The following is a 24,727-nucleotide window of genomic DNA, read 5'->3' on the forward strand; positions in this document are numbered from 1 at the left end:
GCGTGGGTCCACCACATCTGTCAACTAAAAGAGATGATGTTTCTGCATCTGACACTCCCGAAGCAGAGTCATCAGAATGTTGGCTGACATGCAAATGAAAGTCAATCAAAAGACAAACTCTGCTCAAGATGAATTTGTTTATTCGCTCATCACAGATGATCAAGAGCGGACCCCAAGTGTTTAGTCGACCAACCTTTATACTGCAAACATAAAATTGGACGATTCCCATTGTGATACATTACAGTCTTCCACAACCATGCAATTTGCATACCGTATGCACCTACGATACCATTAATGAATCACTACATCTGAACTGTACCCATCGTCGCATGCCTGCTCAAAATAGTGAAATGCTTACTGTATTTCGTAGGTCATTTTAAAAGGTATTTTCTTGTTGATGCTGTGTAGATTTAATCCGAGTAGATCAAAACGGCCATACTTTCCTTTCCACTTCACTGCAGTATTTCTCACTGAGCCCTATTGCCCTGCAAGTGGACAAAAAATTATAATCCATTCGATTGACACAAACGCCTTGAGAAAATTCTCCATGGGACGTGTACAACGTGTACTTACTTGAGCTCCTTCAGCTTCTTCCGTTTGATGTCACTGATGCGCTTGCGTCTCTGCCGGGCCTCCTCGCTCAGTTTCTCCGCCTCCTTAAAGGTCTCTTTGCACTTGGCGACGTTGGCCATTTCCAGCTCCTTCACCTGCTGCCTGATGGCCTCGGCGTGGCGGAGTGCCTTCTGACGCCGCTTTTGGTCTTCTTCTTTCTGTCTGACGCTCGCCTCCTGTTGAACCCTACGTGGGTCAAAAAGCGCAGTGAGCAAAGGAGAAACGGAAATCATCCGAACTGTGTCACTGTCATCTCTCACTTTAGAACCCTCTCGAACTCCGCCTTCTCTCGGCCGGCCTCCATGGACAAGAGCTGCTCTTTACGCTGAACCTGCTCGAGGCGAGCAGCTCGAAGCATGGCCTCCTCCTGAGCCTTCTTGGCAGCCATCTCCAACTCCTTCCTCCTCCATTCTCTGTCAGCAATCTCTTGGTTCCTCTTGGCACGGAGCTCATCCTTCCAAATGCATCCACACACAGCAGCAAAGCTGCGTTTAGAGTTGTGAGTGGTTCTTATCTTTTTCATTACGTGGCGTTTGGCGCCGTCGTAAACCGAGATCCCCTCTCAAGTATTCACGAGCTCTCCCGAAAATGACTCATTTAGAGAATGAACCATCCGATATTGAAATGCTTGAGAGAATCCCCGAAGAGTTGTCATTCCTGACCTGGTCGGCCTTGTGGTCTCTCGCTCTCTCCTGCTGAGCTCTCAGCTTGGCGATCTCCAACTCCTTCTCCCTCTTCATCCTCTTCTGTTCCGCTTCGTACTCGGCCTCTCGTTGCTGCAGGTGATATGGAACTTCAAGGTACGGTAATGCCAAATAAGTAAGAGAACTCAGATGTACATCAATTTTATAGAGCACTTGTGTTCCTTTTGTCACAGATAAGCTGAAGCCTTCCCCAGCTGACTTTCGGGCAAGACACAGAGCACATCCTGGAATGGTCACTATTGAATTGCGGCTTCTGAATTGCGTGCACAGTATCTTATAGACAAACAGCCATTCAAATTCACATTCACACCTAGCTACAATTTAGAGCAGAGGTCTCAAACCCACACCCCGAACCGGATGTTCTCTAGCACCAAAACCCCTCAACTTCTGATCCAAGAGTCATCCGTGTTCAAGAACCCCATCAATTAAATGGCAGTGCAAAAGTATTTTCCTCATCGTCATGGCGATGGTCTTCTAACCAATTTGTTTTTGATGTACTCCATTTCTTTCACGTCCGCCAGCTTCTCCTCTTCTCTCCTCAGCTCCTGTGCCCTCAGTGTCTCGGCATTGATGCGCATGACCTCCTGGTGCAGACGCTGTTGTTCATCCCTCCTCTTCTTCAGGGCCTGCAACGAGACAGGTAGTCAAACTCAGCTGTGTATTTTACTGACCATCTTATTTTGCGATACCATGAGGTCCTCCATGTTCATTCTGGCTTGCTTTTCTCTGGTCTCGTGTTTCTCTTGCTCTTTCAGCTCCTCTTGTACCAGCTTCTCCTCCAGACGCCGCTGCATCTGCTCGAAGATTTGTTGTTTCCCACTGGAGAAAACACACAACACACTCTCCAGATGCCATTAGGATGAGAACGATGGTGGGGGTTTTTTTATTTGGGGGGGGGGGGCAGAGCGGTCACCTGATCCTCTCCTGCTTACGTAGTTCATCAGTCTGCTCAACCCTGTCCAGGAACCTGCGGCGCTCAGCTTCCATCATGGCATCCAGACGCTTCTCCTCCTCTAGCATTTCCATCTGGATTTGCTTCTTCTCCTGGATTTGGGCGTCACGTGTGGCTTGACACTGAGCACCAAGAATCACCTGAGATGCCCGCAGGCATGGAGTTCATCATTGACTATTACTTGTAAGGTACAGTAGTGGTTCTCAAACTTTTTACAAGTATCCGCCTTGAGTTCGACACATGTGCTTGAAGCGAAATAGGTGCCTTAATTTCACATATTTCCGACCTTGTTGAGTTCTCTAATCTCCTCCTCCTGCTCCATTCTCAGAGCATGGGCTCGCTCCAGCAGACGCTGCGTTCGCTCGTGGGCCTCCATCTCCACCTCACTCAGAGTCCGCTTCTCCTGACGGCACACGTCGGCCTCTAACATCTGCCGCTTCATTTCCTCGGCCGCCTGCTATGAACAAGGACACAACTGGAAATGCGGTTTCAAGTAAAGTTACAAAATTGACCCTTTTGGAATATTTGCTACCATTTCTTTCTCTTTCCTACTCTTGTGCGCCTCCGTTAAGGCCTTCTTCTCATCCTTGGAGAGAATGTTGGATCTGGCGGTGATCCGCTCAAAGTCGGCGAATGGCAGAATGATGGACTGTCCAGAAGGATCACTGCATGGAACCCTGGCCACACAAATGACATTCTCTCAAAAATTTTCGATACCCTTATCCTCACTGTCGTCGTAGGTGAGTAGCCTATCCCAGTTGTTTTACTGGGATTATTACATTATAATTACCTGAGATTGCGTACGAGGTCTTTGGTGACAATTTGGATCGTGTTGCCCATCTGCTTCTGCACCGACACATCCTTTGCCTTCGAGGCCGAATGTGATGATCTCTAAACAACAAAGAAACCCTCACCTGACAGTGGTTGGTACTCTAAAATAATGTGTGCTTTTTGTAATATTGAAAGCTAATTTATAGTCACCCCCCCCCATCTTAATTTATCTTACATTATTTGCAAAACAATTTACACTATGGCATTATGAAGAGCAAAGCACCCCCCCCCCCACCACACACAAAAAAGAGTCAAAACAATAGGAAACAAAAATGTTCAAACCAGACCATTTTTTCTTCGTCCAGATGTAGTCAAAACAGTAAAATATTTCTGGCCGAAAAAATAGAGCGAGAAAAAAAAAGTTGCCCAGAAAGCTGCCCGTTGCGCGTTCCAAGGAACTTCTGTCGTCATGTTGTCCTGTTGCCATAGAAACACGATGAAGATACTGCAAGGAGATACTGCTTATTATTGTATTTTAAAAAAAACTTCGAGCTAAAAACACTTAAAATGGTCAATGACATACAGTGTTGACTTTTTATTCTGTCGTTTTTGTCGTGTTTCTGCCTCGCGTCGTGCTTGAACAGCAAACCCATAGGACGCGCAAGTATGCCGAAGCGCGAGTTGAACATCCCCTCAGAAAAGCGAAGAAGAAGCTGAGGAAGGCGGGTTTGACAGCAAAATTGAAAACGGACCATTGAAACAACTCAATGATAGAAATGAAAGCATTATGTTATGGTGCAGTTCGTGCATATAATATCATTGGCTTGAAAAAGGGGCGTCTGCATCGGTTCGTTATTAGAATATTGTAATTTGGTGCAAGCGAGCGAACGTTACCGGGCGCTACTAAGTATTAACCGCGTGTTGTTCGATGTAGAAGTTACGTTCAAATGCATGTGCTGTTTTATGCTACAAAAATGATATTTACTTCCGTACGTTTAGTGGTAAAAGTTGCCCGGTTGCAATCACGCCTCAGGGAGTGTAGCGGCGCTGTGATTGGCTCACGTGATGCGAAAACGTCATTACGGCAATAGTTTATTCGGTGAAGATATCGTTCAAATCGATGCACGCTATTCTGAACATAGCGGGGACAACATCCTGTTCTGTTTCGCAGTTTGATTTTAAAAAGTTGCTTTATGCTTTTATAAAGAAAAAAAATGGCAGTAAATTATTAACTTCATTAGTCCAAGGGTTCCATAAGCATATCGCGACAGCATATTTCAAGGTCATTGTTAATTTCGATAATTATTGCTGAATAGTGCCAATCTTTTTTCAGGATTATATGATCATAAGAAACAACACACCTAACCTGTAATACCCACCAAGAGGCCGGATTAAATCATTTCTGGTGTTTGGGAGTTGACCATTAACTTGTACAGATTACAAACAGTCCTTAGTTGTAAACAGCAGCTGCTCCGACATTGTAGATCCTGAAGCAAAGTTCACCGGCAGGCACCGGCTGCGGATCTCCTCTCTGAATTCTCTTTTCAAATATATCTATACATACATATATAGATTTTTTTATTTTATTTTTTTACATCTGCAGTCATGGGTAGAGCAAGTTACGGATACTATCGGGGCACAATATTTTTGGCCATGTTTGTTGGCTACACTCTTTACTACTTTAACAGAAAGACATTCTCTTTTGTGATGCCTTCGCTGATGCAGGAGATTGAACTGGACAAGGATGATCTCGGTATGCTTGAACACGTCAATTCCTGTATTTTGAACCATGGCTGTCTTGTTAAGTTTATGTATCACAACCGTTGTTGTTTGTGTGTTCTGCTTGCTCAGGCATGATAACCAGCAGTCAGTCTTTGGCCTACGCTATCAGTAAGTTCATCAGTGGAGTGCTTTCAGACCAGATCAGTGCCCGTTGGCTCTTCTCTATTGGCTTGTTTGCGGTGGGAGGCATCAACGTAGTCTTCTCCTGGTCATCAACTGTGGCCGTCTTCTCTACCCTGTGGTTCCTCAACGGCTTGGGCCAGGGCCTCGGCTGGCCTCCCTGTGGCAGGGTGCTGCGCAAGGTAGCACAACACTAAACATTACTCTGCCACATCATTCCATTTGTGTGTGTATTTCCTGTGCCTTGCTCCCCTTAACAGCAGCCAACAGCAACATGGGGTGGGTGGGGCAGTAATTGATCAACTTCAACAGGCAGTTGGAACAGGCCCTACACCAATGGTTTCATCCATTCAGTTCGTCACAGGAATGACAATGACAGCATTTCATCTTTCGTCTTAGTGGTTTGAGCCTTCTCAATTTGGAACATGGTGGGCGATCCTGGCGTGCAGCATGAATCTGGCTGGCAGCCTCGGCCCTCTTATTGCCACAGTGCTGGCCCAGAGTTACGGCTGGAGGACCATGCTCTGCGTGTCCGGATTGATCTGTGTGGCGTCATCCTTTGTCTGCCTGTTGGTCATCAAGAACGAACCCAAGGATGTGGGGTTACCTGGTATTGAAGTGGCGGCCAAGAAGAGCAAAGGAGGTGAGTCTACTGACTCAGACACACTTGCGTCACACAAAGTGGACAGTCTTTGGTCGAGCAACCTGATGCACGCCCCTCACATGCCCCTTATGTGGAGGGAGCTCCGGTGTGTGGTGAATTATGATTCCGTGCGGATTATGAAACCTTTCTTGCATTCATGACATGTCATTTTCCCTTCCGTGTTTATCTCCTTCAGGGTCTTCCAGCGATGAGAGCACTCTGTCTGAGTTCCTGCTCTCACCTTACCTGTGGCTGCTTTCCGTGTCCTATCTGGTGGTGTTTGGGGTGAAGACAGCCTGCACCGACTGGGGACAGCTGTTTCTCATTCAGGACAAGGGACAGTCTACGCTGATGGGTATGCGATATGTGATGAGTGAGATTCTCGTTAAATCGGGAAACTAGCATTGAAGAGTCGATTTAGTCGTGATCGGAAGTGCTGCATCTTCACTGTTTATGTGGTGTTGTCTGTGTTGATTCAACACTTTCTTCTTCGTAGGGAGCTCATACATGAGTGCGCTGGAGTTGGGAGGTCTCGTAGGCAGTGTGGCAGCAGGTTATTACTCTGACAAAGCTGTGGCCAAAGTAAGTGAGCAAACCACACACAGCCCAAACAAATTTCATTCTCCACGTTTTGTTTGGCACGTATTATGCACTCAAGTATGGACAAAGGTTTCACTCCACTCACACCTTCTCGACCCAATTTCTTTGTACAGCAAGGCATAAGAACCTACGGCAATCCTCGCCACTTTGTCCTGATCCTTATGATGGCAGGAATGTTTGTGTCCATGTACCTGTTTCGAGTCACGGTCACGCCGGACAGCCCGAAGGTAATTGATGACACAACATGAAGATACTGCGTAAGATCACGAGCAGAATGCATTGGAATTAATGTCTATTGTGTGCACTTGAAGGTGTGGATACTCTTTTTGGGTGCTGCTTTTGGTTTCTCCTCCTACGGTCCAATGGCCTTGTTTGGTGTTATAGCCAATGAGAGCGCTCCGTCCAACTACTGTGGGACATCACACGCTATCGTGTCTCTGATGGCTAACAGTAAGTAGATGACTTTTTTTAGTTTATCATTGAGTAGTGTGCAAAAGTCTTAGGTCAGCACTAGTTTGGTATTTGCTATTATAGCCCTTCTTAAAGATGCAGGCAGCAGGGTGACACAAACTCATGCTCACAAAACTTCATCGAGGAATGTTGCATGATAGAACGACCAATTTCATATCAACAATTTTAATTCAATCCATGAGATGGTTATCTGGAGAAGGTTTCCATTATTCTTCTTATTTTACACTTTGAGTCTACGTGGTACCATTGAAACCATCCAACCCCCAGAATTAGATTGGCACCGCCTGTCTGTTCCTCACCCTCCATTAACCAGGAAGTGGCCTGCTTGCTGACAAACAAACCATTTACAAAACTCCAAACACTTTTAATTGTTCAGCCTTGCTGGAGCATCTGAGCTCTGCTTAGTGGCCCTATTTATTTTATGGTTATTATGAATTTGCTAGAATAAAACATCCAGAGGTGCAAAAATGCTTTTGCACAATTTTGGACATGTTGGATTGGTAAACTCCCCACAACTGAACTTGGAATATTTTGTTTTAATAATCTAAAGATAAGAAATTCAGCAAATTTGATCTCTTCCTCAGTTGGTGGCTTCCTCTCTGGGCTCCCATTCAGCACCATTGCCAAACACTATGACTGGGAAATGGCCTTCTGGGTTGCAGAGATTGTCTGCGGCATCACAGCTGTCTGCTTCTTCCTGCTGCGTAACGTTCGCACTAAGATGGGTCACATGTCCAAGAAATCTGACTAAGATGTCCTAATTTCCCCACAAGAAGATACATCTGAAACCTTCGTCGTATTAGCTTTTTTTTAATTTTATACAAATCACATTATTTTCAGCATGTAAAATGAAGCAAAAAAATTTGGAACATGCTTGTATCCAAAAACTGTTACACTGTCTATGTATCTCATCATTAATTTAACAAGGGAACGACTGAAATGGGGTGGATCCCCCACCTCAAGGCAAATAATAATTTCCAAGTTCCAGTGTTTCCAAGTTGTTCTCATTTCTAGTCCCCCCCCCCATTTTTACACAATTTACTGATGTTCAACTTTGGAGGTTTTTCTCGAGACATATCTCCTCAAGCAGCCTCTTAATGACATGAACCTACTCTGAAGAGTCAACCATTTTCATTGCTCTTATGAGCTACCTTGCAAACAATCGTGCCACTTGAAATATTTGAGTTTAATAGTATTTACAAAACAAGAAGTCTATACAGTTTAGTCATTGTATTGTCACTGGGACACAGCAATTTTTTTTAAATAAATGAACAAGAACTAAAAAATGATTATTTTCTGCTTCATGACCCAGCTCCAAAGTTGCCAGCCTTCTCTGCAATCTCCAGGGCGCTTTTTAAGTTCTGATCAAATAGTTCACATCTGGAAATAGAAAATTCAAACATAATAAACTTGGCCACAAGGGGTAAAATACACTTAAAATTCCAGATTGTATTTGAGCGTAAGGTTAAAGGTGACCATGTGTACCTGATAGGCATCTCGAGTGAGTAGAATGGATTCTTTAGAGCAAAATCTGCATAGATCTCATATATTTTCCTGAGGAGAGCATCAATGCCGGCTTGCCGCGGGTCTGCCAGCACTATGAATTTTATTCCTGAGAGGACACAAAAGTTCCATTTTATACAGGTGGTCATCTGGCAGGTTTTTTTTAACAGGGTGCAAATTAGCTTCATACGCCACCTGTAAGAGTCTGGAAACAGTGGAGTTTGAACACGTCCGTTTCCAGCATCTCAATCCCTGAACTTCCAGGCTCTGGAGACAGCTGTGATCCGATAGCAAACAACCTGAGGAAAACAAAAGATGCTGCAAATGTGCGAGGGAATTAGGAATGAAACCAGAAATACTGAGTGTGACTTACGAATGGAACATAGACGCCAACATCAGTTTCTCATTGGAGCTTAGTTTGGCCCGTCCGAATCGAATTGAAACTGGATAATTGGATGGGTCTTTCAAGTATTCCAGAATGTCCTTGCCATCCGCTGTACTCTTTCCCATCACATCAATCCCATTTATGGAGAGAACTGCGTGGCCCACTGTACGAATAAAAATGTTATTACGAGTTCGAGACATTAATTGAGACAAATCAACAATGCTTTTGTCTGTGGGTGTAATAACTTAAATTTGAGTTTTGCTCTCTTTGTAACACAATGCACGACCACCGTATTATCATTGTTCGTTGAAGTATAAAAGTAGCATATTGCTATTTGCTGGAGCCTAGAGTAAATTAAACCTCACGTTTACTGAGACATATTGGACTACATTTCTATTAGCAAGCAATCAGGCTATGAGCTAACACGAATGCTAGTCAGCGTCAATATTTGAGGCATTACCTTTGATTCCGTCCCTCTGCCCAAACGACACGACCACTTTCTCATCGTGATGCTTGAGCACCAAATCTAAAGGGTAACTAAACGTCTTTTCGGCCTCCGCTCTCGGCACATAGTTGTCATACTGATAAATTAAACCTCCAGCCTTGTTGACTACATACACACTGAAGATCACCATCTTGGCGACGTCCGACAGCAGCGGTCACGTGACAATAACATGGTGTGGGGATATTTTACTTTTTTTTTTTGCATTTATTGTCCCACCATTGTTGATTTTACTCTGGTCATTTTCCGAAAACGTTGATCCTGTGCTGACAGCTATTGGCGTTTCTGAGCATTCATTCGAGGTAGAAACGGAATCAACGCGATAACTCATATTCCCACAATCCTCTGCTCCACTTCCGCATATACGGGTTGTCTTATGTCTTTTCGCAGGGGCTGACTTCCTTTCGCTCCGACATCTTGACGAGGAAACATGGTGAGCACAACTAGCGTGGCTTAAAACGAGTTAAAGTCAACAAATCCACGCGTTTCTATGGCTTCGTCTGACGATTGAACAGTCGGGATATACGACGAAGCAAGTGTGCTTCATTTCATTTTTTGTCCATATGGAAGCAAACGCCCAAACAAAATTAGCTGACGCTGGTTAGCTTGTGTGCTAATTCGCCACGCTTTCATACCACTTGTGAGCGAAGAAGCTCCATAAAAGCATTGGAAGAATGAAACAACGGGTCTTGTCTGCGAATAAGTCCTAATGATAAGTCGACTTTTTAGTTGATGAATACTTTCACACTTTGATAAATGTACGTTTTGATGCTAAGCGACACCAAAAAGGCCTTTCCATGCCGGTGATGTGCTCAAGTTTGCGTGAGCATTGGCTAGCGGCTTGGTATCATGCTCAGAATTTCACGCTGTTTTGGGTGATATCTTACAACCAAATGGCGCTTGTGTGATATGCACATGTAATTACTTGGCGTCATTGTGTATATATAAACTTGACAAACGTTGACACATCCTTTGATTGACCTGTAATTTGTAATTGGATCTCCTTGCAAATTATTGACCCACTTTCCCCACATTCAGCCTCCCAAGACGGACAAGAAAAAGGACACTGGGAAGTCCAAGAAGGACAAGGATCCAGTTAATAAGTCTGGAGGCAAAGCCAAGAAGAAGGTATTGACTCATTGTGAAGTGTTTCTCCTGGCAGCACTTGACATGATGTGTTTGTGTGGTTGAGCAGAAGTGGTCCAAGGGAAAGGTGAGGGACAAGCTCAACAACCTGATCCTCTTCGACAAGGCCACCTACGACAAGCTGTACAAAGAAGTTCCTAACTACAAGCTCATCACACCTGCTGTTGTGTCTGAGAGGCTGAAGATCCGTGGCTCCCTGGCCAGGAACGCCCTGCAGGAACTGCTCGCTAAAGGTGAATCACAATTGAAAAATGTTAAATGGACAAAGTGATGCAGCTCTCAAAGCTTCAAAATGTGATTGTCATTCATTAATTGGTGCTGGTCAACCATCAATTTCAGAGTGTTAAAACCTTCACTAATTCCTCACAATTTCTGTCCATTATCTTGTTGACTGCTTCATGGGAATTGGAACAAAACCTCACCTGCTTAACTGAAGCAACACTTTCCCCACCCCCAAATACTACCATCTCCGATTGGCACGGCATTGAAACACCAACCCAAACTACCTTTTCAGATTTTGATGGGAGAACATTTGACGGTTCTTCCTTTTTCCATTTAGTGTTGCCGATGGAAAAAGCTGGAGATGTAGTTATTTCAATGAGACTGACTGAAATGAGGTTTAGAGAGGTTGAACTGGTGTCGGTGGTTATTTAAAATGTGTCTAGCATGAAAGGGGGGGAGGCCCCCCTAACGCTCCCATGGATTTATTCATTTTTCACAAATAGTTTGCATCCCCATCAGTGCAGAGAACAGTGCTGGTACAATTAGATTATTCCCTTGCCTTTTTATCAAAGTTATAAAAATTGGATTCAAGATAATGATCGCGGTCTCGTTTTTTGCAATATTGTAGCAAAACGTCAATCCTGCACCACAGCCTCTTATTGCCTGTGTCCTACATCTTAAATCTGAATGCATACTAAATTGCTGGAGACCTTTTGCACCCAATGGACAATGGCCGCTCACGTGCTTACACGATGCATGTAATGCAACTCAACAACTTGAAATGTGTGCGCCGTGTTGTTGCAGGCATGATCAAGCTGGTGTCCAAGCACAGAGCGCAGCTCATCTACACTCGTAGCACCAAAGGTGGAGATGAGGAGGTAGCACCAGAGAAAGCATAATCGGGTAACAACTGTTTAAAAACTAAAAATTTAATGCCCACGCTTGTTTCTTCTTAAGCCCCCACTCACCTGCTGTCATTGTCTCTTTCAGGTTCTCCTGTTTGTTTCCTTTGATGTGCTCTTTGTAATGGAAGTTGAATAAAATGTAAAGACAAATCCTGGAATGTTTTTTTTTAATACATCAAATTCATCCGCTGCGCACACAATAATGCAACAACACTTCCCACTCAGCGCTGTTGAAGCGCACTAATTAAATTACATTCTGATGTGCAGTAACTCTCTTTTAGCGGGGTTGAATTGGCTCCTCACCTTTGCAATAGGCAAACTCCGGATTTTTAAAGTTTCATCTGAATGGTTCCCCACCAATACAATACAGTATGTGCATATGAGGTGCAGGTATTATTTTTGTCCACTTGGATCACCATCACTACATTCTAAACTACATGTGGGAACCGAATGATTCTCACCGAACACGCATCACATTTTAGCGACACATGCGCTGTGTGAATGTTGCTCGCCGCGGGTTGCCAAGTATTGCCGTTTTACACCCGAATAAAAGCTTGTTTACATTGCGTTTAGTCCGGTGTTTTCGTAGAGGAACTCTCACTCTTGAATGAAAATGAACTGGTTAAAAACCGTTCATAGAATCAGCTCGTTTATGAAGCAAACAAAAAAAATGTATTATTATTACTAGGTTCACGTTCGGCCAATATATGAACAAGGTCATGACCTTTCATTCATTGACCTTTAGGTACAGCATTGCAAGCAGTGAAATTTGTTCTTTGAGTCTACTCCATAAAGTCATCCTAGCGTAAAATGCACATAATGTTTTCAGTGGGAAAAAAATGTAAGCTGCCCTTTAGCTTTAGCTGCCAGGGACCTATACCTAGTCCTTTCATACACACACACACACACACACATATATATATATATATGGATGTCACATGACTGATCCCCACATGCATTTATTTACTCAATCATACTGGCAGCATAGTAACAGCGGCAGGCGAAGGATTTACCAATGGTGCACAATGATCAAATTTGCGTTTATCAGTCAATATTCCGTTCAAGTCTATTCACATCTCTTTTTATTGATTGATTGATTTTCACCACATAGGAATAAATGTACTGTTACACCCCAAGTCATATATTTCTGATACATGCCTACCTCCTCCATGCTGGTTTTTAAGTTAGAATAAGATATAGTTGCAAAAATCATCCATGGAACCAACAACATCCATCAATTTTTTAAAATACCATAATGTAAAATCGTGGATGGGGAATATCTTGCTTCTCTGAATCTGTTTTCATTGTGAATGCCTTCATTTTCCAGCAAGATCTCAGTAAACCAAGATCCCAACCGTGGTTTACTTAACCTCTCGCTACTTATTCACCAAGGTTGAAAACAAAAGTTGACCTGAGAAAGTGCCGTGTAGAACACAAGCTGTGTTTTCAAATGTCAGGAATAAAAGTAAAAAAAGTCAGAAAAGGAATGAATACAGAAACAAATTGTTTGAAAAATGTGCTCTGGGGGCCCCAAGCATCTCTCTCTCTCTCTCTCTCTCTCTCTCTCTCTCTCTCTCTCTCTCTCTCTCTCTCTCTCTCTCTCTCTCTCTCTCCCTCTCTGTCTCATATATTTCAGTGCATAGCAGAATGAGAGGCAGAGACGGTCCGCGGGGCAGCGGGAGCGCCGTCTGGTGCCTCGGTGGATTTATCGACCGCAGCTGTTGAGCGGCTGTCAGACGTGTGCGAGGAGTTCCACCGCCGCTCTTCGGACTCCTCTCAGGCTGAAAAAGAAGGCGAGCGAGCGAGCCTCGCCACGACCTCAGTGAGTATCTTTGTTGTTTTCCATTTCCAAATTCGCATGTCACGTCGTCTCTCGTGGGACATTTAAACTCTTTTTTTTTTTTTTTAAACATCTCACGCTGAGCTCTGACGGCACACAAGTTAACAGTGTTACCATACAAGGGCAACAATACTAAAATAACTCGACCAAACACAATGTCAGCGTGAGTGATATTTTGAGTGGATTATTTCATGTGTCCATGAGCCAAACCACTCAAGTGTGTATAATTGCGTGTGTGCGTGTGTCCTGTTGTGCCATTTCTAAAATGTACTTCCAACACAGTACAGTGTCCTCTATTTATAGAAGGTAAAACAGCAGAGTGAAAGACGGGAAGTTCCTCTTCTTGTGGGGAAAGTTTTTAATCAAATCCTTTCAGGACTTTTTCCATTTGTGGTTCCGCAATACATCATCTTCAGTGTATAATCATAATAATAATACATTTATTTTGAAAGCGCTTTTTATCGTAATTAAAGACACTTTACAAGAGTTTAAAGCACGGGATCAAAATGTGCACTTTATAGCAAAGTATACATGATTTAAAACAAACACATTATGAAGAAGGGTCCTGCGTCCTACTGGCGGTGCCGCATTTTGAGAAATCCGGGCCCCAAACTGTCTGACCACGCTTGTGAAGCCGGCAGGCTTCAAAATAAAAGCTTAGATTCGGGCTAAAAAGATTTTCCTTAAAAACGTCAGCCCGTGTGCCTCAAACTGAGCATTCCTGGCAGCCGGGGCAGCTCAGGGAGAACTTTAGTTTGGTTACTAAGGAAAAGTTGCGAGCCCATTGTGTCGAATGAGCCTGATGATGCTTTTAAACGAACAACGTCTTCATGGCCTTCATTAACATCGTAACGAGCGACTCCATTAGGACTGATCAAGCTGGTTTTAGTGCACCCGATCTACGCTCGGCCGTAAACTGTAAACCGCGTCATTAACGTGGAGCACAGTTACGGGTCGACTCGGTTTTCTACTTTGGCTTTGCTCATGGAGAAGACAGAGAAGAAGCACTCAACACAAAAGGCGACGTTGGACAATCGGGTCCTGGGTGTCATTCCGTCTTTATGTCTTCATTTGCATTTTGGGGTCCAAAAAATGTCAACAAAAAAAAACAAACTTCAGCCCCTCAATGTTCCAATTAGTTTTTCACAAGAATTCTGTCATTTTTTTACTTTTGTAGTATTATGACCTCTTCTCCAAAAATAATTGAAAAGTATTTTACTTCTGTTTTTATTTTTAAAATATCATGATAATTTCCCCCCCCCCCCTCTTAAAGGCATAATATTAACACTATTTTATTTCATTCTTCTGGTGTATTACAACTTTTTTTTCTCCTCCTACTAGTTCTCATTTTTTTCTAGTTTTGTTTTAAAGGGGCGCCATTATTTTGAAACAAGCATACATTCAAGGCATGTATTGCGCACTTCTCTACTGTACATTCTTCTTGTGCTTCGTTAAGCAGATGAATAGTTCAAAAAATAACATTGGCGCAGTCTTTGGCCCCAATAGGTTTGAGTCGAAGGTAAATGTGTCCCTGAGGCCGCTTGTTGTCACAGCGCGCAATGCTGACAGCGCACTGACTGGCGGCCAGGCTGCGTTGATGCATCCTGACGTCCATCTGCCTTCGCATCGGCTTGTTGAATGCACTTTGCTTGATATGGCTCTCTCTCTCTCTCTCTCTCTCTCCCCCTCTCTCTCTCTCGAATCAAGAACATTTTACTCTCCCTTTTTGTGTGAAACTGCTGGAAAAGTTGACAAGCTTTCCATTGGCACAATGAGTCAATATGCACCGGGTGTGTCTGCGCACCACAAGAATGCAATAAAGAATGCTCAAAAGCTTCATTCCCTTCCTTTTCTTGTCGCAAAAATGTGTACATTACCGATGTTTTTAAATAAAACTGTGACTTTATCCCTGTAAAATTGTTTTGTTTTCTTTTGGACTTTTTCCTTATAAAAGTCTACCTTTTTTCTCACAATATATTTTTTTAATATCATTTTCTATCATACATGAGTTGTTTTTTTTTCTCTTGTTACAAATTCAGAATTTACTCTCAATAGTAAAACTTGCAGAATTATATGCAGCACGGTGGACCACACTTTAGCCCATTAGCCTCATAGCACTCAGGTTTGGGGTTCAAAACTGCACTCCGGCCTGTTTGGAGTTAACATGTTGCCCCCGTGCTGATGTGGGTTTTCTCCAAGAACTCTGATTTCCTCCCATATTTCAAAAACATGATTGTGAATGCTCATTTGTATTTGCACTGTTAGAGAGGCAGAGTATTCATATTTCTGTTTTGGTGGATCTCACTTGATTGTGCATGTGGACCGAATGACGTGACTTTTCAGTAAAACATAAATGCGCTTGTGTTACATGAATACAGTACCGTCTTTCTCTTGTGTTGCTGTCTTATCCAAGCGGGTGTTCTGATGATGTCTTTGTGGTCCGCAGATAGCAGATGGCGGGTGAGCAGTATGAGAGCAGCACGGAGGTCAGCAGCGTGCCCGAGCACGTCTACAAGGTCGGCATCTACGGCTGGCGGAAGCGCTGCCTCTACCTGTTTGTCCTCCTGCTCGTCATCATCCTGGTGGTCAACCTGGCCCTCACCATTTGGATCTTCAGGGTCATGTGGTTCAACTCGGTACGTGCCGCCGGCTTCTTAAGCAGTGTGTGTTCGCACTGATGTCGAAATGGAATGAAGGCATTGCACTGACCGCTTAGTAGTGCTCCATTCACACCTTGTGATGATTCCAATAGAAGTACAGAGGGAGCTCTACTGACGAAATTAATTGGTTCTGGAAGAAATTTCTTTACTAGAAAATGTTCTAAGAAGGGACGCGTTTTCCATGTAAATGCCTTAATCCGTTTCAAGCCCCACAAAATTCAGACATAAATGTTTTCTAAAGCATAAAAACGCATCAAAATATGTAACAAATATATGTTACAATTAGATTATCGCCCACTAAATGAGAGATTGAGAGAAATGAGAGAAAAGAGTGAAGAATAAAAATGATGGTCATTTAACTTTTAACCGCGTCCTCATTGTTTTTTTGTCCTCTTTACTTCATGTGCTCTCTCAGAAGTGTTTGCAGCAACATTCACAGTCACACATCAAGGAAGCCCAAATTACTTTTCAATACATTGTTCCCCAGCTATTTGAGTAGATTGGGACCCTGCCGTGAATAAAAGGAAGAAAAAAAAAGCAATAATTGACGCTCCCCTAAAGAGGTTTAGAATTGCCTTTAGATTCCACAACATTGTAGCAAAGCACGACTTTTCTATTAGACTGGGCATGGCCTGTCTAAATGAAGCTCAGACCCTCATTGACACATACCGACCGGTAGGTCCTTGGTACCAAGAGCAGCAGCTGACTCCGCATGCTTTGTGAGTTCAGGAAGGAATGGGCCTCCTGCAAGTCGACTCAAGTGGCGTGAAGTTGGACAAGGGTGAATCCGAGTTCCTGTTGCCCCTCTACGCCGAGGAGATCCACTCCCGAGATGTATGTGAACTTTCCCTGTTCTCTTTTCCCTCCCCGCTCATTAAGCCGTTCAGGAAAGTTGTCATTATTCGCTCTGCGTTTAAACCCCCCCCCCCCCCCCCAACTCCTTTTCTGAGCGCTTGGAGGCAGTTTGGAAGGCAAGCAATCTCCCAAAGTCTCCCACCGCGCCCTTGCTCCTGCAGCGAGCTTCCGATGAACCTCAAGGATTTTTGCGGTGGAAAGCTGGTTTACGGCCCGCCTGCGAGCAGCACATGGGAACACTTAGCTGCAGTCGTTTCCATGTTATGGCTTTGCTTGCTCATGGCAGTTTTTTTTTTCTTCAAACTTTATAGACGTCATTATAAAGACATTTGTTGTGTTTGACGCTTGGATTCGGTGAGTCCCCTCACTTGTTATTCCGTGCGTCAGGATATCGGTTTCCATCTGCGCCGGATGCCCTTTTTGCCACGGAACGCCAGTCAAATTTCATTTGCATCCGATTAAAATTTGGTGGGTGTGTCACAGTACTCGACAGCTCGACACGGGCCGAACGTGATTTTCATCCGTCTGTTTTCTGTCGCGTTTTTCGTTTGACTTTGGCTGACAGATGGCCAGATGGCACAATCAAATCAAATCAAAAAGGCACATACAGGAAAGCAACTCTTCACCTCACATGCGTGTTTTTGAAATGTGGTAGGAAGGTGGAGTAGCCGCAAAAAACCCACGCAAGCATGAGGAAAACATACAAACGCCTTTCGACTGTTGAGCACGGGCGCTCACCTAAAATGATATCTTTCTCCCATTTTTTTTCCCCCAAGTAGACAATTAAATTGATCTGATTATTGGAACCTGATTGTTTTGTTGAACACCTCAATTGGTCTACCTACCGCGCAGTATACAGTACACCATTAATAAGAAGATGGCCACGTGCCATTGTCCGCTAAATAAAGTGCACAACAAAAACAATGCAATACTTTCTGGCGAGTCAGGATACGGTTGCCTAATGGAGTTACTAGTGTAAGAAATAAGATAAAGCGACCATATGTAACCTGGACCTTATGTTCCGCTCTGCTGCATTTGGCTCGTCTTGAGGAGGAATGGGTTCTATGTCATTGTCATGGCAACCCCTACGTCAGTGGTCTAGAATAGCGGCGAACTAACCAGGATACCTTTTATGTTGTATATTGTACTTTAGCAATGATTCAATTAAAATGCATTGCACGTCAACCTGTTTTAATGGTTCAAAAAGATAGTGCAAATGTATGGTACTTAAAAGTTAAATACAACTGAACTGCACTTAGTAATAGCCCCCTGTGCTAGATTAAAAAATAAAAAGTTGAATCCACTGTAATGTGGTCAGTTTGAACATTTAACTCTCTGATTCCACGTACCACTTGGGGGACTTACGCCACACTTTTAGAATCCTTTCTTGATGTGATTTGTGTTGCATGTTGACAGAATGTCAGTGTTTTCATTCTAGTTAGGATCCAAACTTCCTTTCATTCCAGGACTCTCCACTACTTGTACATTCAGATACGGAAAACGTGTACCTCAATGCCCGCGATGAAAATGGCGATGTCACAGGGAGGATGTCTGTGGGTAAGAAGCAGAGCGAGAGAACACACCCAAAATAAACTCAACTCAACCGCATTGAAAAAAAAGATACATTTCTCACCCATTCACGTGCAAGAGCAATAGAAAAGTTCTTCTTTTGGGCATTTTGTCAGTGATCATAACAAAGAACTTTAAAAAGGTAGCGCTCAATTAGACAGCGAGACGGATTTGTGTTTATTTGTCCGACCTAGCCACAAACATTTCTGTATCTGACTACGGTACGAGCACCGATGGAATGATTTTCAATTGTCATAAATGTCATTGCAGGTCCACGACAGGTTGAAGGATACACCCCAAACCTGCTCATCAGCTCCTCCGCTGACATGCTGTTTTCTGCAGATGGCAAACAGGCTGCGATTGGACCAGACAAACTGCGCATCACAGGTACAAAGAAAGCGTCGCAAAATGAAAATTAAGAACAATGAAAGCATATCTTATGTGTGTAGTTATGCTTAATTGGTGAATTGGCATTAAAAATCTAATTTTCATTTCATTTCATTTTAATTTCCAAGTGACAGTCCAGAAATTGCACAAACAGAAATAACATGGTTTGGTCTGTAACATGTCAAAAAATAGGCACGCCTTGATCATTATTTTCCAATGTAAAAGCAAATATTTTATTTCGATTCAACACAAAGTCTGGTCAGAAACGGAGGATTTGAAAACATTTAGATAAAAAAAACAAAAACATATTTCAACAAGGCGGCATGGCGATCGAGTGGTGAGCGTGTCGACCTCACAGTGCAGAGGTTGTGGATTCAATCCCGGCTCTGGGCACCCTATGTGGGCTTTGCATGTTCTCCCCGGGCCTGCGTGGGTTTTCTCCGGGTACTCCGGTTTCCTCCTACATTCCAAAAACATGCAAGGCAGCCTGATCGAACACTCAAATTGTCCCTAGGTGTGAGTGCGAATGGTTGTTCGTTTCTGTGTGCCCTGCGATTGTGTGGCAACTGATTCAGGGGGTCCACCGCCTACTGCCTGAAGACAGCTGGGATAGGCTCCAGCACCCCCACGTCCCTTGGATGGTATTTCAATGATTCATCGACTTTCAAAAGTAATTGTACATACAGTGTTCTCTTCTTCTTCCGCTGTGCTTATCAATGCAGTCATTGACCTCACACAGTGTGTTGAGGGTGGTGTCACACGCTAGCTCCATTACGCCCGGAGTCACTTTACTGCGTGCAGCACAGTAGTCCAAATAAAGCCTGCGCACCCCAAGGAAACATGTTTGGCTCCGCATCGTGATTCTTTCATTGACTCCGCTGTCGCCCTTCATTTGTCTCCTGCACGCATCTGCTCATTCGCTTGAGTCAAAGTGAGTGGAGGTCATCTCCACTCCTCTTCCCACAAGGCCGCAGGCCTGACAACCCAACTGACTTTGTATAAAACAGTGCGGCAAAATATTGGGACACCTGGCCCCTACATCTGCAAGAAGCCGTTTTGAGTGTGAACTTTTTTTTTTTTTTTGTATTTTTACCCATAAGGGCCACCATAGTTCTTGCTCATGTTTGGCAAAGCAGAAGAACAGTCAACACAAATCAGTTGTTGCAGTTTGTGACACTGTGCATCACTTTGTTTGTTCACAACTGCACGCATATTGCAATTTGGACCTTGGTGACTGTGAAACCAGAACACTGCAATTAAGTTTTGGCATTGAAGATATTTATTGGCACATCGACATGATCAGAAATCAGGGCCCATCACATGATTTTCAGCAAAAAAAAAAAAGATTAGATTTTTACATTTTTCTTAATTTCTAAGATATATAGAATAAAATATTTTATTTTTTGACTTGATTTGAACCACTGCTGATTTAGAGCCGTATCATGCAATACCTTTATTTAAAATAAATAATTTTGAGACAATTTGCATGTGGTCTTCCGTTTCTTCTTTATTGCATTACAGAGGGAATAGATCGTGACTCGGTATATCATCCTAAAACAGCATTATAAACTTCAAACAGTTTGATAAGCAAATCGCTGCTCTGTATCAAATCTATAAATCTATGAGAAGAATGGAAATCGGTGTTATCTGTGTTGTTTATTTCTTCACTGCCAGGCCCCGAAGGAGCACTGTTCCAACATTCGGTGGAGGTTCCTCTTCTCAAGTCGGAGCTCTTCAAAGACCTCAAGTGAGCACGCCAGCCACATTGTTGTCAACTTGTCAGTCCGCCAGCCAATCCCACCATGACTGATGGTTGCTGCTCTTCCAAGATAATGCAATGTTTTTCTTTTCCTCCTCAGGTTGGAGTCTCCCACTCGTTCGCTCACTATGGATGCTCCAAAGGGAGTTCATTTAAAAGCCTTGGCTGGAAACATTGAAGCAGCTTCCAATATGGATGTCATTCTGCAGTCCAGCGTGGGACTGGTAAGGACGACACACTTCTCTCACTAGAATGTCAACATGTAGAGTTACAGGGTGGAAACAGGCCACTGTTTTCACCACTTTGTTTTTTTTTTTTTTTTTTTTAATGTCAGGAAAACTGCCCTGGTCTCTTGTTGCTGGGCAGAATTCATAAGGCTCAGTTACAGCTGCCCCAATAAAACAAATGTCATGTCCGAGTCACGCCCAGTCGGCTGACAAATTTGGGGAAATTGATACCATGTGCCCCTGAAATGACATCAGACCAAATACGTTCATAACTAAACTCTACATTTGAGATAAAAATTATGGGAAGTCAGGAAAACGCCACCAACCACTTAACAATAAAAGCAACGATGGAAACAACATGTGAATGTGAAGTTGTTTCAACGTTGTTTCAATGAAGTGCCGCCTCTCACTTTTAACATTGTTGGCATTTGGCGTTTCTCGGCCTGAACTTGCTACAAGATGGCCCTAAAGTAATACTTGGATATTAGACATTGCTTGGATTGAGGAGGGGAAAAAACAGCAAATAGGTGAGTTTTCAGCAAGTGACAGACGATATTTTCCCCCCAAAATCCGTGATGAGGTGAAGATATATACCACAAAGTAATTTTTGTCACGAGTCTCTTTGTAGTTACGGCTTCCTTCATTGGGCCGTTATGATGGTGAAACCAAATCAATGTTTTATCGTCCATCCTATTATTACATCTACACAACAAATTGATGGATTACTAATTTTGGAATCAGAAATAAATCATAATCGTTTGTGGAATTGTTATTCAAGTTACTGTAAAAACCATGAAAACACAATGTTATTATTTATTACACTTGGCTATTTAAAATGTTGGTCCAGATTTTAGAAATTAACACACATGATTCGCTTTCGGGGGCCACATAAAATGATGTGACAGGCCAGAACTTGCCCTCAGGCCTTGATTTTAACACCGGTGCCATACCATTTCCATTAGAGCTCAAATCAAAGGTTATGCTATGACTGGGATCATAACCGTTCCTTCTGGCTGTCCTCCTCTCTCGTCCAGTTGGTGCTGGATGCCGAGACAGTCCGCATGGTCAATCTGCCCCAGAGCCAAGGAGGAGTTTCCGGAAATGCCGATGGCCTCTTTGAGGTGTGCGTGTGTCCCAGTGGAAAGCTCTTTCTGTCCAAGGCTGGGGTCACCTCCACCTGCAGTGATAACCAGGAGTGCTAAAATGTGTGTGTGCGTGAGTGTGTGTGTGCGTGTGTGTGTGTGTCTGAGTCTGTGTTTGTTTCCTGCAGGCTACAATCACAAATGTTTTTTTTTTTGTTTTTTTAACACTTGAAGTTTGTGTGGATCACATCGCTATAAGATCCCTACCAGCAGGGGGAGTTGTGTTTGCTCGAAGGATGTGCTATATTTACGCACACGCACACGCGCGCACACACGTGTGTGAATCATGGCTGGGCAATGAGGAGCTGCTTTGCAGCTTACATTTTATGCAATATAATCTTGTGGTGCAATACAAAGTGACACATAGGGCTTGGAGTGTTGTGAGAAAAAATAAAACAGGATATGTCTTCGATGTATACTAGATCAGATTACTTGTGATTTTTTTGGGGGGGGGGGATTTTGATGCTTTAAGCTTTGTGTTTTGGTTTGGTATTTAGCATGTTTGCCTGATTGTGGAAGAATGAGGAAAAATGATGATGTACGTTTCATTAGGCACAGCTGCACAATCCAGTTAGGTTCAATACAAGAACCGTATTCAAACATGATTGTTAACATGATTTAGTATATGTGTTTGAATGACATTTCACAGTTAGATTGATTTGGCATTATTATCATTATCATTGTTTGTATTTTGGAGCAGCGCCGAACTAATATTTACCTGATTTAGCAACATGAGAGGATCAAACGCTCTCTGCAGCGCCACGACAAACTCTAACCGTAATAATATTAAATTGATACCTCTTTGATACTGGGCATAATTATCTTTGTAAAGACTGAATTTTTGATATGGCATGTATTTTGGACCTGATTAGCTATGTGTACCTCATGTAATAATTAATAATAATTTGGTTTAAAAGATAACCTCACTGTCTCAAATGTAGGTAGCAAACTGGATTACAGGGTGAATATTTTGATAACAGCGTTACATCTAGTTGAATTTGCGTCCTTTTTTGTCAAACTGTGTTATGCAAAAACACAAGTTGATTGTTGAATTTTCGATTTAATTTTGAAAAGATCTCCTCTCGACTCAAAAGAAGATAATGACAAATATACAACAATAAAGTTATTTGTGTTGTAAAATGTCTTTTTTTTCTTCTTCCTGTAATGGCATACTGTATTGACTGTCACTGTGCCGTTTTGTGATACAGTTGCAGTTAGATTTGGCATATTTTTGAAAAGCATGGAATGTGTTTTGAATGATTTGGGATCTCCCAAAAATATTGTGCTCTTCTTTGTAGACGTGTCTAAGCAATAGTTTCACAATTATTTCAAGACCATTTAAAATTTGAATGAAGGTGGAACGTTTTCATCACGTTTAAAGCAAAAGTATCATATGTATATTACGAAGTGAATATTTAATGTAACCCAGTCAGCAAAATTGGTCTGGCCCAGCTCTGGGGCAGACACGGCACGTACACTCGGCCCACATAACTCAATGAATGACGGTCCTGCAGTGGCCCACATCTGGCATCCATGATGTGGGCCGCATTCGGCCCAGATCTGAGTCGCATTGTAAAACCATATCTGGCCCTACTCCGGCCCGATGCTGGGCCAGAACAGGTTCCTGATATCAGCCTGAATTCAACCTCAACTAAGCCACATCTTTCATGAGCCATATTTGACCCACATTTTTTAAAAAAAGTCTCAAAAACGACTGTTATAAAAATATGTTTATTGTCATAATTCGTGAACCTCACATATAACTCCACATACACTGGAAAAATGCACTTTTCTTTATTTAACAGTGAACACAAAGTCCAAATTGGGACTCCTGCCCGAACACTCAGTGTCGGGTCATTGTTGCTGTTTGCTGTTGGCTTCTGTCATGTTTGTTTCCGTCATGTTTAGTTCATTGTAATGTTTTAGCTTCAGTCATGTTTTTGTTATTGAGAGTTTTTAGTTTCTGCCATTGTGTTTGTTTGTTACTTTGGATTAATATTGTTTTCATGACTTTATTTTGGATTTAGTTTTCTGTGTTTTATCAATACACTTCTTCAAATACACCCTGCTCCTCCCTCCTGCCTGCTCTTTGGAGTCCACCACCACCTCGCAAACATGACAGAATGACCCGACCGCCTGGACCCCGCAGGTACTAAGGACTGGTCCCTATTCCACCATGTGCCTGGATGACACCCTTTTCCCTTTCAGGCAGGGCTGGTGATGCGGCTGTCCTGTTTTCGTCTCGTCAAGCCACGTCTACGGTGGGCCGAGCCCCGTCTGCGTCCACGTTGAGCCGAGGCTCGTCACGTGTCTGTTCGAGCGGATTCATTCACGTCCACGACGAGCCATTCCACGTCCACGCCCACGTCAGGCCGAGCCCCTGGTCACGTCCGGCTGTCCCATGTCCCCCGCTACGTCGAACTCCGTCCACGTCAGGCCAAGCCCAGCCAAAGGGTTGCGTCTCGTTTCTTGTTCCTGTTCTCCGGCGAGGCAGGGGTTGCCGTCGCTTCTTGTTCCTGTTCTTTGGCGAGGCGAAGGTCTCCGTCGCTTTTGTTCCTGTTCTCCAGCGAGGCAAGGGTTGCCGTCGCTTTTAGTTCCTGTTCCTCAGCGAGGCAAGCCTTTGGACAACTTTGGGACATCTGGGATCTGTCCCTTAAAGGGAGGGGTACTATCATGATTTGGTTTGGGACCAACAGGTGGCACTGTAGGGCTCCTCCTGCAGTTGCACACCTGTTGGTCATTATGTAATTATTAGTTGTATAAAAGGACTCCTGCCCGAACACTCAGTGTCGGGTCATTGTTGCTGTTTGCTACTGTCATGTTCGTTTGTTTGCTGTTCCTTTAATGCTATCAGGTTTGTTTTGGTCATGTTTTGGTCACGGTTCTGTTTTAGCTTCACTTGTTATTTTTGTTTGCTACTTTGGACTGTTTGTTTTTGGATTTAGTTTTCTCTGTTTTATCAATAAACTT

The 24,727-nt window shown here is 43.3% G+C and overlaps 5 protein-coding genes across 6 annotated transcripts; 3 read left to right on the forward strand and 2 right to left on the reverse strand.

Annotated features, from left to right (window-relative positions):
- Positions 1 to 123: 123 nt before the first annotated feature.
- Positions 124 to 3,668, reverse strand: cfap45 (cilia and flagella associated protein 45). Of its 2 annotated transcripts, none has more exons than XM_086125278.1 (11): positions 3,387 to 3,668; positions 3,059 to 3,159; positions 2,801 to 2,945; positions 2,555 to 2,722; positions 2,230 to 2,408; positions 2,006 to 2,135; positions 1,796 to 1,942; positions 1,275 to 1,388; positions 873 to 1,066; positions 574 to 798; positions 124 to 485 (listed from the first exon to the last, which is right to left on the reverse strand). In XM_086125278.1, exons 1-11 carry the CDS (start codon positions 3,387 to 3,389, stop codon positions 425 to 427), a joined length of 1,467 nt encoding a protein of 488 aa, XP_085981404.1. In that variant the 5' UTR covers positions 3,390 to 3,668; the 3' UTR covers positions 124 to 424. The 2 variants fall into 2 exon arrangements, with proteins under 2 accessions (XP_085981404.1, XP_085981403.1); XM_086125277.1 differs by having other exon boundaries at positions 2,555 to 2,725.
- A 104-nt stretch (positions 3,669 to 3,772) lies between these two features.
- On the forward strand, positions 3,773 to 7,647 carry slc37a4a (solute carrier family 37 member 4a). The gene is made up of 8 exons (XM_086125279.1): positions 3,773 to 4,792; positions 4,891 to 5,123; positions 5,341 to 5,584; positions 5,781 to 5,939; positions 6,081 to 6,166; positions 6,298 to 6,411; positions 6,496 to 6,634; positions 7,240 to 7,647. The coding sequence occupies exons 1-8, from the start codon at positions 4,645 to 4,647 to the stop codon at positions 7,404 to 7,406; spliced, it is 1,290 nt and encodes a 429-aa protein (XP_085981405.1). The 5' UTR covers positions 3,773 to 4,644; the 3' UTR covers positions 7,407 to 7,647.
- Positions 7,648 to 7,826: 179 nt separating this feature from the next.
- Positions 7,827 to 9,346, reverse strand: trappc4 (trafficking protein particle complex subunit 4). The gene is made up of 5 exons (XM_086125284.1): positions 9,004 to 9,346; positions 8,532 to 8,706; positions 8,354 to 8,457; positions 8,141 to 8,267; positions 7,827 to 8,035 (listed from the first exon to the last, which is right to left on the reverse strand). Exons 1-5 carry the CDS (start codon positions 9,176 to 9,178, stop codon positions 7,957 to 7,959), a joined length of 660 nt encoding a protein of 219 aa, XP_085981410.1. The 5' UTR covers positions 9,179 to 9,346; the 3' UTR covers positions 7,827 to 7,956.
- A 36-nt stretch (positions 9,347 to 9,382) lies between these two features.
- rps25 (ribosomal protein S25) lies at positions 9,383 to 11,468 on the forward strand. Its single transcript, XM_086125285.1, has 5 exons — positions 9,383 to 9,478; positions 10,084 to 10,173; positions 10,241 to 10,424; positions 11,218 to 11,316; positions 11,404 to 11,468. Exons 1-4 carry the CDS (start codon positions 9,476 to 9,478, stop codon positions 11,310 to 11,312), a joined length of 372 nt encoding a protein of 123 aa, XP_085981411.1. The 5' UTR covers positions 9,383 to 9,475; the 3' UTR covers positions 11,313 to 11,316; positions 11,404 to 11,468.
- A 1,519-nt stretch (positions 11,469 to 12,987) lies between these two features.
- Positions 12,988 to 22,897, forward strand: sgcg (sarcoglycan, gamma). Its single transcript, XM_086125283.1, has 8 exons — positions 12,988 to 13,140; positions 15,605 to 15,794; positions 16,548 to 16,652; positions 18,140 to 18,230; positions 18,513 to 18,629; positions 20,304 to 20,376; positions 20,489 to 20,612; positions 21,650 to 22,897. Exons 2-8 carry the CDS (start codon positions 15,612 to 15,614, stop codon positions 21,815 to 21,817), a joined length of 861 nt encoding a protein of 286 aa, XP_085981409.1. The 5' UTR covers positions 12,988 to 13,140; positions 15,605 to 15,611; the 3' UTR covers positions 21,818 to 22,897.
- The last annotated feature ends 1,830 nt before the right edge of the window (positions 22,898 to 24,727 follow it).

The sequence above is a fragment of the Hippocampus guttulatus genome, chromosome 12, assembly GCF_054856545.1.
Source record: "Hippocampus guttulatus isolate MCC_2025c chromosome 12, RoL_Hgut_1.0, whole genome shotgun sequence".
In the NCBI taxonomy this organism is placed as follows: domain Eukaryota; kingdom Metazoa; phylum Chordata; class Actinopteri; order Syngnathiformes; family Syngnathidae; genus Hippocampus; species Hippocampus guttulatus.